Below are 14,141 nucleotides of genomic sequence, written 5' to 3'. Positions count from 1 at the left end.
GCCCCTGTTATTTGCCGTTCGAGAGTTCCCGCAAGCCTCCACGGGGTTTTCCCCATTTTAATTATTGTATGGGCGCAGACCGTGCGGCGTGCTCGATTTCCTACTGGAAAATTGGGTAAAACAGTAAAAACAACATTCAATACATTCTTGACCTGAGAGCAAAACTTCACACACTGGGGCAATTAACACATTGCTCAAGAATGTCAAAGCCATCTGTATAATAGAGGCACTTGACTACGGGAACTTACTCCGGGAGATAAAGTCCTCGTATTACTCCCCGCATCGAGCTCTAAATTACTCGCCAAGTGACAAGGGCCCTTTGAGGTCAATTATGAGGTGAAATGAACAGATAGAGGCGGAGCACGTCTGTTTTACCACCTCCTAAAGCCACCTATCACCATCCTAAGTCACGGAGGTTGACAGGTTGCAAGGAGAGTTCTCCACCGTTTTCTTGCCTCTCCCCGATCATATGAATCTCGTAGAGCACCATATTGAAACGACCCCAGAGGTAGTGGTACGCAGTTGCTGGACAACGCTGGACAATGTACTACATAATTTCTGATGAAGTTATCTGATCCAGGAAAGCTAACATGTTTTTAGCAAAATAGCATAATATTTGCTGTGTGCATATTGTGCTTCAAGTGGATTATCTAATGATCTATGCATCTGATTGGGCTCGTTTTAAAGATAATCACCTCCCCCAAGTACTGGTTTGTAATATTTGATGCTCCGTCTATTTCTTGTGAAGTTATATGTGAAAATGTGGCATATAAGCAACACCTGTTTCAATGTAACATGTATGTCAAAGTCATGTACTTAGCTATTACTCGCTATATTTTTGTCTGTGAGTAAAACAAATAGGCTGGTTGCTACTCTTTGAGAGCTTTCCAACAACATGGCTATTTGATAAGTTTCATGTTTTTACTGATTACAATAATATGTACAGTGCAAAATTATTAATAAATTATCAAAACGAAACACTTCTGATTTGGCTGCAAATTTCAAAGCACTTGTTCAGTTTTGGTCATAATGCCAACATACATTGTAAAGTACAGCTTGTAAGCTTTAAAGCTCTACCTACTGTTTCTAACACAATGCTATCACATAGCGTACAAGTAAAATTAACAAATTTTATTTTTCTTTTATGGGTGTGTAAAACAGTTGGGCAGGATGGGCAAGGAGGAGGCGAGAACCAGCTTGTCAACATAAATAATAATTTAATAAGAAACTTAAAACACAACATAAACAAACACACAAGCGGACATGCCCGTAATTCTCTCTCTCTCGAACAATCGTCACCGGCCGCCTTTATCCCTCGCGCGCCTCATCAGGCCGATTGGGGACCGGGCGCACGATATTCCGACCCGGCCCCGCCCCCCTCCGCTCCACAGGGTGTATTTTGGTCTTTTTGGAGCTGTCATGGAAAAGAGCAGCTTAAATTTTATTCCAAAAAAATAAAAAAAGAGGTTTTGGATGACATATTTTTTTTTTTAAATTAGGAAAAACATATTGAATACATAATCTCATTTTGCAATGCATGTAATTGTATGAAGAGATAAAACAGAGAATACGGGTAAGCAAATATTATAGACTCAATGCTGAAACTACACTGGCATAAATGAACAACTAACAGCAATCAATTTCATCAAATGGTAAACATTTATTAAATGCATCAAACTATTAAATGCATCAAACTGTAAAATCATGTGGTCTAAAGATAATGTGGTCTTGTTAAAGACCAGGGCTGTGTTTCCCAAAAGTATCGTAAGCCTAAGTAGATCGTCGAAACCATTGGTGCCAGCAGTCTTTATGATCATCTTAAGCTTGCAATGCTTTTGGGAAACAACAAAAACTCAATGTATAACTGAATTTATCTAAACATAAATGTATCAAAACAAGTGTACTTTGGTCTCTTGTTACATTTGATGAGGTCCAGGCCCACAAATTATTAAAACGTTGATGTCACATGATCTCACATCACTTAAATTATAAATTATAAACCAGCTGTTGCAGTGCTGATAACTGCAATGAAACAGATTCCACTCTCCTCAGAATTGAACAGTTGCATCTTGAATCATCAATGCTGAAAGCAAGACTAATATATTTAATCACTCATTGTGCATAAATTTGTGATTTCCATGATCTCAGGCTGTAAGTAAAGCATGTACATTACAATTTTGCAAGACCTACAGCATTTGCAGGTTTAACAGCAACCTAAAACCCTTGAGAACATTAAAGAGTTAATATACTAGAACAGCATCTTAGCAGAATCATTTAAATGCAATTCAATAATTTTCATATATATCTCATTTTAATATTTGACAAAGAGCAAAGTCTCTGTTTTCTTGCTGTTCATAAGAAACTATTGAGATATTTAAGAGATTTAATTTGTGATTTCCTTCCCCGAGTGTAATTTAGGACAGCCACACACTTAGGCTTCGCACTTCTTTTCCAAAATCACTATATTCATAGGGTGACCGGATTCCAGCTTGTGGAAAATGAAACAGCTCCCTCCCAGCAAAAATTTAATTGACATATCCTTACCTAGGCGCAGATCAATGCGAAGTAGAAGGTGCATCTGCATCTGTAACTGTTGTCACCTTATACTTTTCGCTGGCAGCAATTTTTCACAGTGTGCACTTGCCTTTCAAGAGTTTATCATAAAATGCAGAGCAGTCCAGTCTAAAATTAAGACGTACGATAAACATTGTCTTCATGTTACACTGAGTCGAGATTCATCTGGTGTCCATGCTGCGTTCATTAATGAAAACACACATTCCACAGATTCAGATGTCCCAGGCAGGCATAAAACAAACTCCACGACCTTGGCTAAGACTCCGAAGTTGAAGGTCTTGCTCTCCAGCTCATGGAAAATGTCTTTCCATCTCTCAGACACGGCTATATTGTTCATGTTCAACTCAGTGATGCAATGAGCGACAATGTTTTTCACGCAAGCCCACTCATCAAAGAGCGTGGTTTCGTCAATCAAACTGAGGGCGGGATTCTGGAGTAGAAGTGGTCGAGGCTGCTCTGAATGTCTTTCCACTCTGGGATGTCTCTCAGTAGGGCCCACTCAAGTTTTTCTGTGTTCTCCAATGGGGGGCTCCAATTTTGAAGGTAATCCACCAATGCTGAATAAAAGCTTCTCACAGCACAAAAGAAATCATCCGCTTGCATGTCACCAGCTTCAACCAGGGCATCCAACTGTTTTTTAATGTCAGAGGGTATGAATGATTCCTCCAGACTTTTCTCAGTTGATGAATGTGCAAAACTATGGCCGTGCACAACATAATGATAAGCAAAAACAAGTTTCACTTGTGTGCACCTTGTCAGATTCTGAACTTTGCTTCACAACAAAATCGCTAACACTTGGTGTGGCACACATACTTTTTTTTTTTTTTAATTATGATATCCTCATTAAATGTACACGCACAATTCCTTGACATTTTTCCAGATGCAATTTCATCTGTGTGCTCTTTCAAACTGACTCTTCAATCAGTTCAATAACTGGATGTTAATTGATAGGGGATTGTGATTGGATCTTTTAATCCAATCATGTACTTCAAATAATAGAGTATGATATTATTGGTTTTACAAGCTGTATCGTAGGCTACCTTTGATTCGAATACTCATGTGACTGAGAAAGCTTCATAGGCGATAGAGTAATTTTAGGAAATGGGAAATTTGGGACAAAACAAAGGAGGATACCCAAATGGGAAAAAGTGCTTAAATACAGGACTGTCCCGGGAAAAACAGGACATCTGGCCACCCCTTTTACACAATATAAAGAAATGTTATATAAAACTAACTAAATAAAACACAGAACCAGAAAAAACAGAACATCTTGTTTATATAAGCGTTGCGAGCGCACCTGACACCATGAACACTTTGGGTTGTCGAGAGCTGAGCGTGCATTACGCACTGTGGTGCCAATCGAAAATGTAAATCAGGCAGGAGAAAAGGCACAGGAAAAGAATTTGCACACATTTTTTCTTGAGTTCATTGTCAGTATTTTTCTTGAATGTGTAAATAAAGCAATTAAAAAAATTAATAAATAAAAAATGTAATTCAGGGCATTGGGAAAAGCTGAATGGTACTCACCACTCAGAGTCAACAGGTGTGATGTCAATGCGAGGTGTGATGAAGGGCAGGGTAGTTGGTCTTGCCATTATGTCTTCATCAGGACTGCGTGACCTCTCTGTCTGCCGCCATGACAAAGGAGGCAACTGCAGGTTACCAGAGAAACGCCGGCGCCTCCGGCACAGGTCCATCCCTAGTGTACAACCTGAAGATGTGAACAATTCACTTAGTCTGCAGTCCGGAGGCACTTTACTGTCCTAGAGTCAGAAAGAGAGAAAGAAGTTATTTTTTAAATGTGCACACAGTAATATTGGTGTTTATGTTGCATTGACACCTAGCAGCATAAATGCAGCATCATGCAAACACAGAAGTTACTTATTTACCAGTGCTGTTGTAAAAATGCTCTATTAGCAGTCAGCCATGATCACTGTAATATATCTCACTAGTCATAACGTCCAATTATAAGAGATTATCAAGATAAAATAAGTATGGCTGGTCATATTCAGCTCAACATGCTGGTGCTCATGAATTTGTGGCCAGCACCACATGTAGAATGAAGCAAAAAATTGTTTTACACTATTCGGTATTTACAGTTTATTTTGTTTAAAAGTTTACAATTAGCAAATAGGAATTGAGGGCACCTTTAATATGTAAATGAAAAGAAGGACAATAATTACAAAAGAAGACATTAGAGAGTTTGTATTAGCCTTTCATACCACTAGAGGGAGGCAACACCTTTCTCTCAAAATTCTAATTTGGGCCTGTATATGCAAAAAAATCATAAGGCTAAAAGTAGCTCCTAACGCTGCAATTTTGGAGCAACTCCTAAAAACTAGGGGCGTGTCTCTCCTCATTTCAGGACATGGACTTGGACTAGGAGTTGTAAAATCTTTATCTAAGAGTAATTCATGTAGCAGTCTAATGCTAAAAGTAGCTCCTAAACACTGGATTGCTTAGATGTCATCCTGAGGACTTCTAAATCCATGAGAGTGACTCACAAATGATCCAAATTTGCTTGGATTGCTGCTGTCAATCCACATTAAAAACAATATATTCAAATGTTATTATGACCTGAACTGTCTAAGAAGGTATCATCTGAATCATAATTGAATCATTATATCAATATTATAAATATATTATAAATATTATAATGTTGACATTTACCTTTAAAAAAATGTATCGCCTGAATCGTGAGGATATTTTCATTATCGTAAACTTAGAGTTGCAGGTACCTCTCCTCTAAATCAAAACAACCCAATTACACTGGAGATAAAGGTTTTTGATCTATCTATCTATCTATCTATCTATCTATCTATCTATCTATCTATCTATCTATCTATCTATCTATCTATCTGTCTATCTGTCTGTCTGTCTATCTGTCTATCTGTCGGTCTGCAGCCTCAGATTTCTGTTTTTGGCAAACAGAAGTGGAACCCAACATGGTCATCTGCTGTTGTAAACCATCTGCCTCAAGGTTCGACGAGTTGTGCATTCTAGGATGCTATTCTGATAACTACAATTGTACAGAGTGGCTATCTGAGTTACTGTAGCCTTTCTGTGAGCTCCAACCAGTCTGGCCATTCTCATTGACCTCTCTCATCATCAAGGAGTTTCCATTTGCAGAACAGCCACTCACTGGATGTTTTTGGTTTTTGGCACCATTCTGAGTAAACTCAGAACTCAAAAATAAATACATTTTTACCCATTCTGATGGTTGATGTGAACATTAACTGAAGTTCCTGGCCCGTATCTGCATGATTTTATGCATTGCACTGTTGCCACATGAATGGCTGATTAGATAATCACATGAATAAGTAAGAGTACAGTACTTCCTAATAAGGTGGTTGGCGAGTGTATATCGTTGTCTTCGCTGACAAACAGTGGTTCCATGTCTATAAATAACAGTGGACGATTTAAAAGAGAATGCTCATAAAACGTGACGTAATTCATAGCAATGAGGTAAACCCGACTTAAGCTGCGTTCACACTTCCAGCGACACGCAGTGACAAAACAACCTCATCTCATAAATTTTCAATGAGAGCTGGCCACTTCCAGCAACAACACGAGCGACGACGACTTTTGGCGACCGGATGTGGGCGTGACGTGACGAAGATGAGAAATGTTTAACTTAAAGCAAACGAAGAGCGACATTCGAGAGTGACAGCCAATACGAGAGAAGATGGTAGAGCGCACGTGATCCTAATATTTTAATAATAATATTAATTGTAAAGAAACAGTGCTGTTTAGACTCTACATTAACACCACTATGGAACTAACCGCCAGCCACTGGCGACATGCAGCGCGGCAGTGTGAACGCTCTTTACGCTTATCTTAATATTTGCTTAGTAAAACTTGATCTTAGCAGTTCTGTGAATAGGTTTTAAGCAAAAACTCCTTGCTAGGAACTCTTTGGAGAACTCCTAGTAGTAAGATAAAAATATTTTTGACTTTTCAGTCCTGTTACAAGATCAACAAAAATACAAATTGTAGACAAGAGTAGACATTAGAGAGTTTGTATTAGCCTTTCATGCCACTAGAGGGAGGCAACACCTTTCTCTCAAAATCCTAATAAGACTTTTCTTGCAACAGTCCTGTTACAAGATCAACAAAAATACATTTTGTTTTTTTGGACATGTACCATGGTGGTACCATGGCATTCTCTGATTCCTCTTTCATAGAACTGGAATATGAGACATTGCAGTGCAGGGCTTAGCTCTTATACCGGTTCCCTGTTCGCCACAATGCTGTTCAGTAAGCATTTCTAATACGTTTATCAACCTGATAACTAAAGTGGGTTCCAGAGCACTTTTTGTGTGCATTTCAATTACAGATTTGTGTATGTGCCTTGGACACATAGTCAGTAAAGAAGAAATGTCTTAAAAATGCTTTCAAGCATTTCAGAAATATAATAAGAAACTTATAAATGTTCAGTTCACATTTAATTATAATAAAGGACTGCATATTCTCTCTCACATACAGTACAAATACAAATACAACAACAGATGCCAAAGTTAACATCTGTAACAGAATTACAGAATTTAATTTTACCAGCAAACACGCACATACACTTACATAGACACCACAAACGCCAAAGACATTAATTAAATATAAGGAATACAGTATGTCTGTATTGCTAAAGTACACACACTTACACATTCACACTAATGTTGTGGGCTGTGCTGTCAAACACAATGGTAGTGAGAGTGATGGGAAGATAAAGTGTGTGGGCAGCTGAAAGGGCTTGATAGTAGACCAAATGGAGCACATGACTCACAACTGTTGATGCATTTATACCTTATTTTTACTCAAAAAACTACAACTCTATATTCTGTTTCAATGTTCTCACAATGTCTCACCAACATATCTGTACTAGCTTGTACTCTTGTACTGTTCTGAGCAATTCTAGAACCTTGAATTGTGTTACCTTATGTCTGTCTCTTTTTGCTTTTGTTGTAATATTTCCAAATTGCAAGGAGCTTTGGATAAAAGCCTTAGTTAAATTAATTAAACTAAAAAATAACAGGCTGAAGAGGGGCAGAATTGCAACTGATACCATCACTACAGCTGAGAAAAGAAACAGTTGAGAAAACATTAGGAGTTGCATTATCTGTCAGTGTCCACAACACTAACTTTTAAGGAACTAAGCAGAGGTCCATGCTTCAACATGTACATAATCTAGAACACAGAGCACACACCTCTATTTCACACATCTGATGAAATATTAAATTATCTACATAATTAATACACTTGTTGTACTTGATTACAAAAAGATTTGCCGACAAATAGTAACTGTATTGTTGCATGTTTTACATTTACAAAAAAATAATAATAATAATAATAATAATTATGTAGAGATAATTAAGAATGTCCTGATTAAATTTTTTTGGTACTTCCTTCACTCGCTGATACCGATACTGATACCTATTTTTTTTTTTTTTTCTGAATTCCATATTTAACACTTTATTTCAATTTTATCATCAAAATTGGGTCTAAATCAATTAATTAAAACTGTAATCAAATGAAAATAGGACATTTAATATTTAACATAATTTTATATATTTTTTTATAAAATGAAGAGCTTTTATTCAGAAAATCACAGCACAATCCAAAATAGAACATTGTTATTTTTGTCAAATAAAGGGCTGAAGAACAGAGTATCACAGAGATATTGCTTAAAATATAAAGCAGTTCATTGACGTGCACAGAACGGGGCAGCAGGGGCAGCAAATCTAAAGGTGCCATTTTGGTCGTCCAAAGAAATTTTAAATCTCAAAATAATCTCACAATAACAGTAATAATGTGTTATTATGAGATTTCTTTGTAAATCATGTGCATATTAAAGAAAATTTTATGAAGTGATCCTTCCTATGCCCTACTCACTCCAAAGTGCAGAGCCCTTGAAGTGGGTACTCTGAAGGAAACATGGCATTACTGTTTGAATATACCCTTTGCTAACAGTCTTGTGGAAGGGTCCTTTGAGAAAAGATTCATTTTCTCACTTTTGTTTAGATTGGGGTCGCCTCCCAAAGCAGTTACTTTCAAGAGAGCAAAAAATGCAGTTATGAATTCGCCTCTTAGCACCAATGTGACTTTCACTACAGCCAATGACGTCACTGTACATCGTTTACATCTAATACACGACAATTACTTGCTTCTGTTACACACAACAGCTTCCCCTCATGTTTACACACTATACTGAATGGTTAAGTTTGGATAAGGGGTTTGGGTAAGGGCATAATATTAATAAGCATGTCCTTAACGGCTCGTGAGTGAAACTTGCACTTACTTCTGCATTAGACATCCGACATGTGCACGTGATGAAATCTTATTTTATGCAAAGTTTATGCAAACAGAATCATGCAACATCACACGAAATAGCCACCTCGTAAATTATGTACGACTTACATACAAGAAAATAGTTAAACGCTCAAAAAGAAATTAGTTAAGTATTTATAATTACTATTCAATTAAAAAACAATTATAATAATCAGGGCCCTTTTTTATCCTCCCGCCCATGTCCCTGCTAAGGCCTGTGCACTTCTTTGACACAGTTATTATTGATTATTATTATTTGTAGTAGAAGTAGTAGTAGTATTATAGAGAATATTATATAACTATATGAAGTGATATACACTCACCTAAAGGATTATTAGGAACACCATACTAATACTGTGTTTGACCCCCTTTCGCCTTCAGAACTGCCTTAATTCTACGTGGCATTGATTCAACAAGGTGCTGAAAGCATTCTTTAGAAATGTTGGCCCATACTGATAGGAAAGCATCTTGCAGTTGATGGAGATTTGTGGGATGCACATCCAGGGCACGAAGCTCCCGTTCCACCACATCCCAAAGATGCTCTATTGGGTTGAGATCTGGTGACTGTGGGGGCCATTTTAGTACAGTGAACTCATTGTCATGTACAAGAAACCAATTTGAAATGATTCGAGCTTTGTGACATGGTGCATTATCCTGCTGGAAGTAGCCATCAGAGGATGGGTACATGGTGGCCATAAAGGGATGGACATGGTCAGAAACAATGCTCAGGTAGGCCGTGGCATTTAAACGATGCCCAATTGGCACTAAGGGGCCTAAAGTGTGCCAAGAAAACATCCCCCACACCATTACACCACCACCACCAGCCTGCACAGTGGTAACAAGGCATGATGGATTGGTGAGCTCTTGCAAATTGTAGCCTCTTTTTCCTATTTGTAGTGGAGATGAGTCGTACCCGGTGGGGTCTTCTGCTGTTTTAGCCCATCCGCCTCAAGGTTGTGCGTGTTGTGGCTTCACAAATGCTTTGCTGCATACCTTGGTTGTAACGAGTGGTTATTTCAGGCAAAGTTGCTCTTCTATCAGCTTGAATCAGTCGGCCCATTCTCCTCTGACCTCTAGCATCAACAAGGCATTTTCGCCCACAGGACTGCTGCATACTGGATGTTTTTCCCTTTTCACACCATTCTTTGTAAACCCTAGAAATGGTTGTGCATAAAAATCCCAGTAACTGAGCAGATTGTGAAATACTCAGACCGGCCCATCTGGCACCAACAACCATGCCACGCTCAAAATTGCTTAAATCACTTTTCTTTCCCATTCTGACATTCAGTTTGGAGTTCAGGAGATTGTCTTGACCAGGACCACACCCCTAAATGCATTGAAGCAACTGCCATGTGATTGGTTGATTAGATAATTGTATTAATGAGAAATTGAACATTGTTCCTAATAATCCTTTAGGTGAGTGTATTTCCATCATACTTTTTTCCATTAAAATATTGCTTTTATTTTGGCGGAAGCTGTTGTTTTGGAGTGAAGCCTTTCAGTTTCATTGTGTTTTTGATGGTAGCTTTTCACCTCCGGAAATGCAGGTCGCTACTTGTCCAAGTGTGATTATTAAACTACAAAATTATGGTATTTAAATTAATATATAATCTGCATGTGTTGCACACTACATAGTAAATTAGAGCTCTGCTCCTTGTCATTTGCTAAAAAAAACAAAAAAAAAAACAAGAGGAAACAATGCTCATGATGGTGTTTTAGATCACCTTGGTATGAATAGCCGGCTTCAGATTTACATTTAAACATTCTTAAAACAAGATCTATTTACTATGAAGCATTCAACACAAGCAAACTATTTATAGTTGAAGTAAAAAGTTTATATACACCTTAACCAAATACATTTCGGAATAGTAGAGAGAATGATTTATTTCAGCTTTTATTTCTTTCATCACATTCCCAGTGGATCAGAAGTTTACATACACTATGTTAGTATTTGCCTTTAAATTGTTTAACTTGGGTCAAACGTTTTGGGTAGCCTTCCACAAGCTTCTCACAATAAGTTGCTGGAATTTTAACCCATTCCTCCAGACAGAACTGGTGTAACTGAGTCAGGTTTGAAGGCCTCCTTGCTCGCACGTGCATTTTAAATTCTGTCCACAAATTTGATATCGGAGTGAGTTCAGGGCTTTGTAATGGCCACTCCAATACCTTGAATGTGTTGTCCTTAATCATTTTGCCATAACTTTGGAGGTATGCTTGAAGTCATTGTCCATTTGGAAGACCTATTTGCGACCAAGCTTTAATTTCCTGACTGATGTCTTGAGATGTTGCTTCAATATATCCACATAAATTTCCTTGAACATGATGCCATCTATTTTGTGAAGTGCACCAGTCCCTCCTGCAGCAAAGTACTACCACAGCATGATGCTGCCACCCCCATGCTTTACAGTTGGGATGGGGATCTTCGGCTTGCAATCCTTACCCTTTAAATTTTGTTTCATCAGACAAGAGGATATTTCTCCAAAAAATTAGATCTTTGTGCACTTTCAAAGGCCTTTCAGGTTATTTTGATATAGGTCTCCTTTTACTGTGGATAGAAGCTAATTGGTTAATTGTCTAAAGGCTTATCATCATTTTCTGGAATTTTCCAAGCTGCTTAAAGGTACAGTTCACTTAGTGTATGTAAACTTCTGATCCACTGGGATTGTGATATAATCAATAGTGAAACAATCTGTCTGTAAACAATTGTTGGAAAAATTACTTGTGTCATGGACAAAGTAGATGTCCTAAACAACTTGCCAAAACTATAGTTTGCTAATATTAAAAATTAGGTTTAATGACTTCAACCTAAGTGTATGAAAACTTTGACTTCAACCATATTTATCTCATTAAATAGCAGCCTTTAAGTTTAATAATTACACTAGAGCATAACATGATTTTAAAAGAGGTATTTCTGCATTATCTGTCAATTACCACAACAAAACCTCAAGGAACTGAACAGAGCTCCATGTTATGAAGAGAAACGTTGAGGACCGTTGCTAAAAAAGCTCTTTCTAAACCGTTAGATCTGCAGATTTCTAGATCAGACAAAACAACAATGCTGCACACTCCCACGTCACAAGAATTGAGTAAAGGGAAACATGTATCTTTAAAGAGAGAAGGTGGATGCAAAAAATTCTAACCTAACAGAAAATGCATTACCCAGGATGACATCTCCATACATTGACAAATTGTATAAATAACTGTAGAAATCTTCTATTTCATTTCACCAAATCATTTTTTTTCTTCTTCAAGTCTATATTAAACAGTTATTCAATAACAGGCACTTTCAATAACAGCTTTCATAAATGAGAGACTAAAATGTGAAAATGTGCATCACTACCTTTGTTTTTATATGCAGTTCTTACTTTGAATGCTGGAAACAATTTGTCATCCTTAAAATCTAACCTTGGGTGGATGAATCATGCTGAGACTCTTCAATATTCAATCACTTTTTCACTGCAGTAAAGTTAATGCTTCCGAATGCACATATGGGGATAATTATTGATGGTTTTGTCTGTTCTAAAACATATTTGCTGGCTAAAGATGACAAGTGGATAGTAGGAATTCAGATTTGGACATTTTTTGTCCAGTAGTGGTGGTGGTGTAGTGGTCTAAAGCACATAACTGGTAATCTGTTAATCAGAAGGTTGCTGGTTCGATCCCCACAGCCACCACAGTTGTGTCCTTGAGCAAGGCACTTAACTCCATGGGGTTGCTCCGGGGGACTGTCCCTGTAATAAGGGCTCTGTAAGTCGCTTTGGATAAAAGCATCTGCCAAATGCATAAATGTAAATGTAATAAATGCAATATCGATTTTAACAAAATAAAATATGCCAATCCCAATATTTGATCACTTTGCTTATTTGAACTTCTGTCATCAGATCACCATTTGTGGTAATCAACATTATGCCACAAATGCTGTCGATTAAGCTTAAAGCTTTTATTGAACCCAGAATATTTCTTTAATTAGATCAAAATTGGGTGCTAAATATTGGCGGCCAAAACGTTGGTGCATCTCTAGTTCAAAGACAGATGTCACAAAGGACTGTGTATCATGAAATAAAAAAAGAATAATAATAAAAACAGAAAAACAGAATTAAGATTCCTCCCTTTTAAAGACAAATATGATAATATTGCAAGAAAGATGTCATCTATGAGCTTGCGTTGTCTGGTAAAAAGACAACATAGTCTGGATTTAACAGATTCAAACATAAGCTCACAATAAAGGTATCATTTTATAATTGGACCGTGTCCTCCTAAATATATATGACCTGTTTTTGCTTGTCCAGCCCTGTCTGTGCAACAGGATTACAGTATCCTGTCCTGGAATTAACTCTGTGGGAGAGCACAGGAGCATGATGAGACTGGGGATGACCAAGGTGACCTCCTGAGGTTCCTCAGTCTCTGGAACACTCTGCGGTCAGCTCAGTGCCAGCCACAGCAGTCACTCGAGACCATGTTCTTTTTCCAATTCATTAGACTAATGCAGCATTGCTCCAAGCTATAGAGGATCCCTGTGCTCTGCAGACAACCTTTTCACCTTTAAACTAAAATTCCCTAAGCATATGGTGATTTGACTGTTTGACTTTGTTTGAAGGAAAAAAATAGATAGCTTTCTCCACAAACAGCAAATGACTAAACAGAATAACTATGATGAATTCAGTCATTCATAGGCCTTATTTTGGCAGATGAGAAAGCATGGAATGAACATTACAAAACTTCTGTATATTATTTGTTTAAAGTTTATATCTTTGAAAATATCCCTTTCACTGGCCTGCAGTCCACAGCAATCCATTTCACAGTTCAATTTATCAATCTTGGAGCCGTTCACATAATTTTTCTTGTGCAGTTTTGCATTTTCCACATTAAGGGCTCTATTTGAATTTAAATTTATTACATGAGAATCTGATTAACAGCTGGAGTTGGACTGACTGCCCCCTACTGACTGCAAAAATATGAGTAAAAACATTACTTCAAGCTTGAATTGTTCCAGTGGTAGTAAAATTCCTTATAACGGAACTGTGTTAGTTATTTAATGTATTATTTTGTTATACAATTAATTGCAGTAAATAAACACATTACAATTGACAGCCTTAACTACTTCTATGTAATCCTATAATAAATATAATGAGGTAAGTAGCTTAATGATGTTTGGTGCACCTTAGTGAATGACTACTAGTCCCATTATCCCAAAACAGATAAAGAGAATAATTAAAGGTGACTGAAGAAAGAGAGAGAGAAGAGAG

General features: G+C 37.4%; 1 protein-coding gene across 1 annotated transcript in view; it reads right to left on the bottom strand.

Annotated features, from left to right (window-relative positions):
• LOC127646716 (cAMP-specific 3',5'-cyclic phosphodiesterase 4B-like) overlaps positions 1–14,141 on the bottom strand; it is a 278,575-nt gene that overhangs the window by 186,221 nt on the left and 78,213 nt on the right. The window contains exon 3 of the mRNA XM_052130547.1: positions 4,102–4,337. Coding sequence (XP_051986507.1) covers positions 4,102–4,337 — 236 coding nt within the window. The remainder of the gene's footprint in view (positions 1–4,101; positions 4,338–14,141) is intronic.

Source organism: Xyrauchen texanus, chromosome 7 (assembly GCF_025860055.1).
Source record: "Xyrauchen texanus isolate HMW12.3.18 chromosome 7, RBS_HiC_50CHRs, whole genome shotgun sequence".
Classification (NCBI taxonomy): domain Eukaryota; kingdom Metazoa; phylum Chordata; class Actinopteri; order Cypriniformes; family Catostomidae; genus Xyrauchen; species Xyrauchen texanus.
This window is presented reverse-complemented; position numbering and strand designations above follow the sequence as displayed.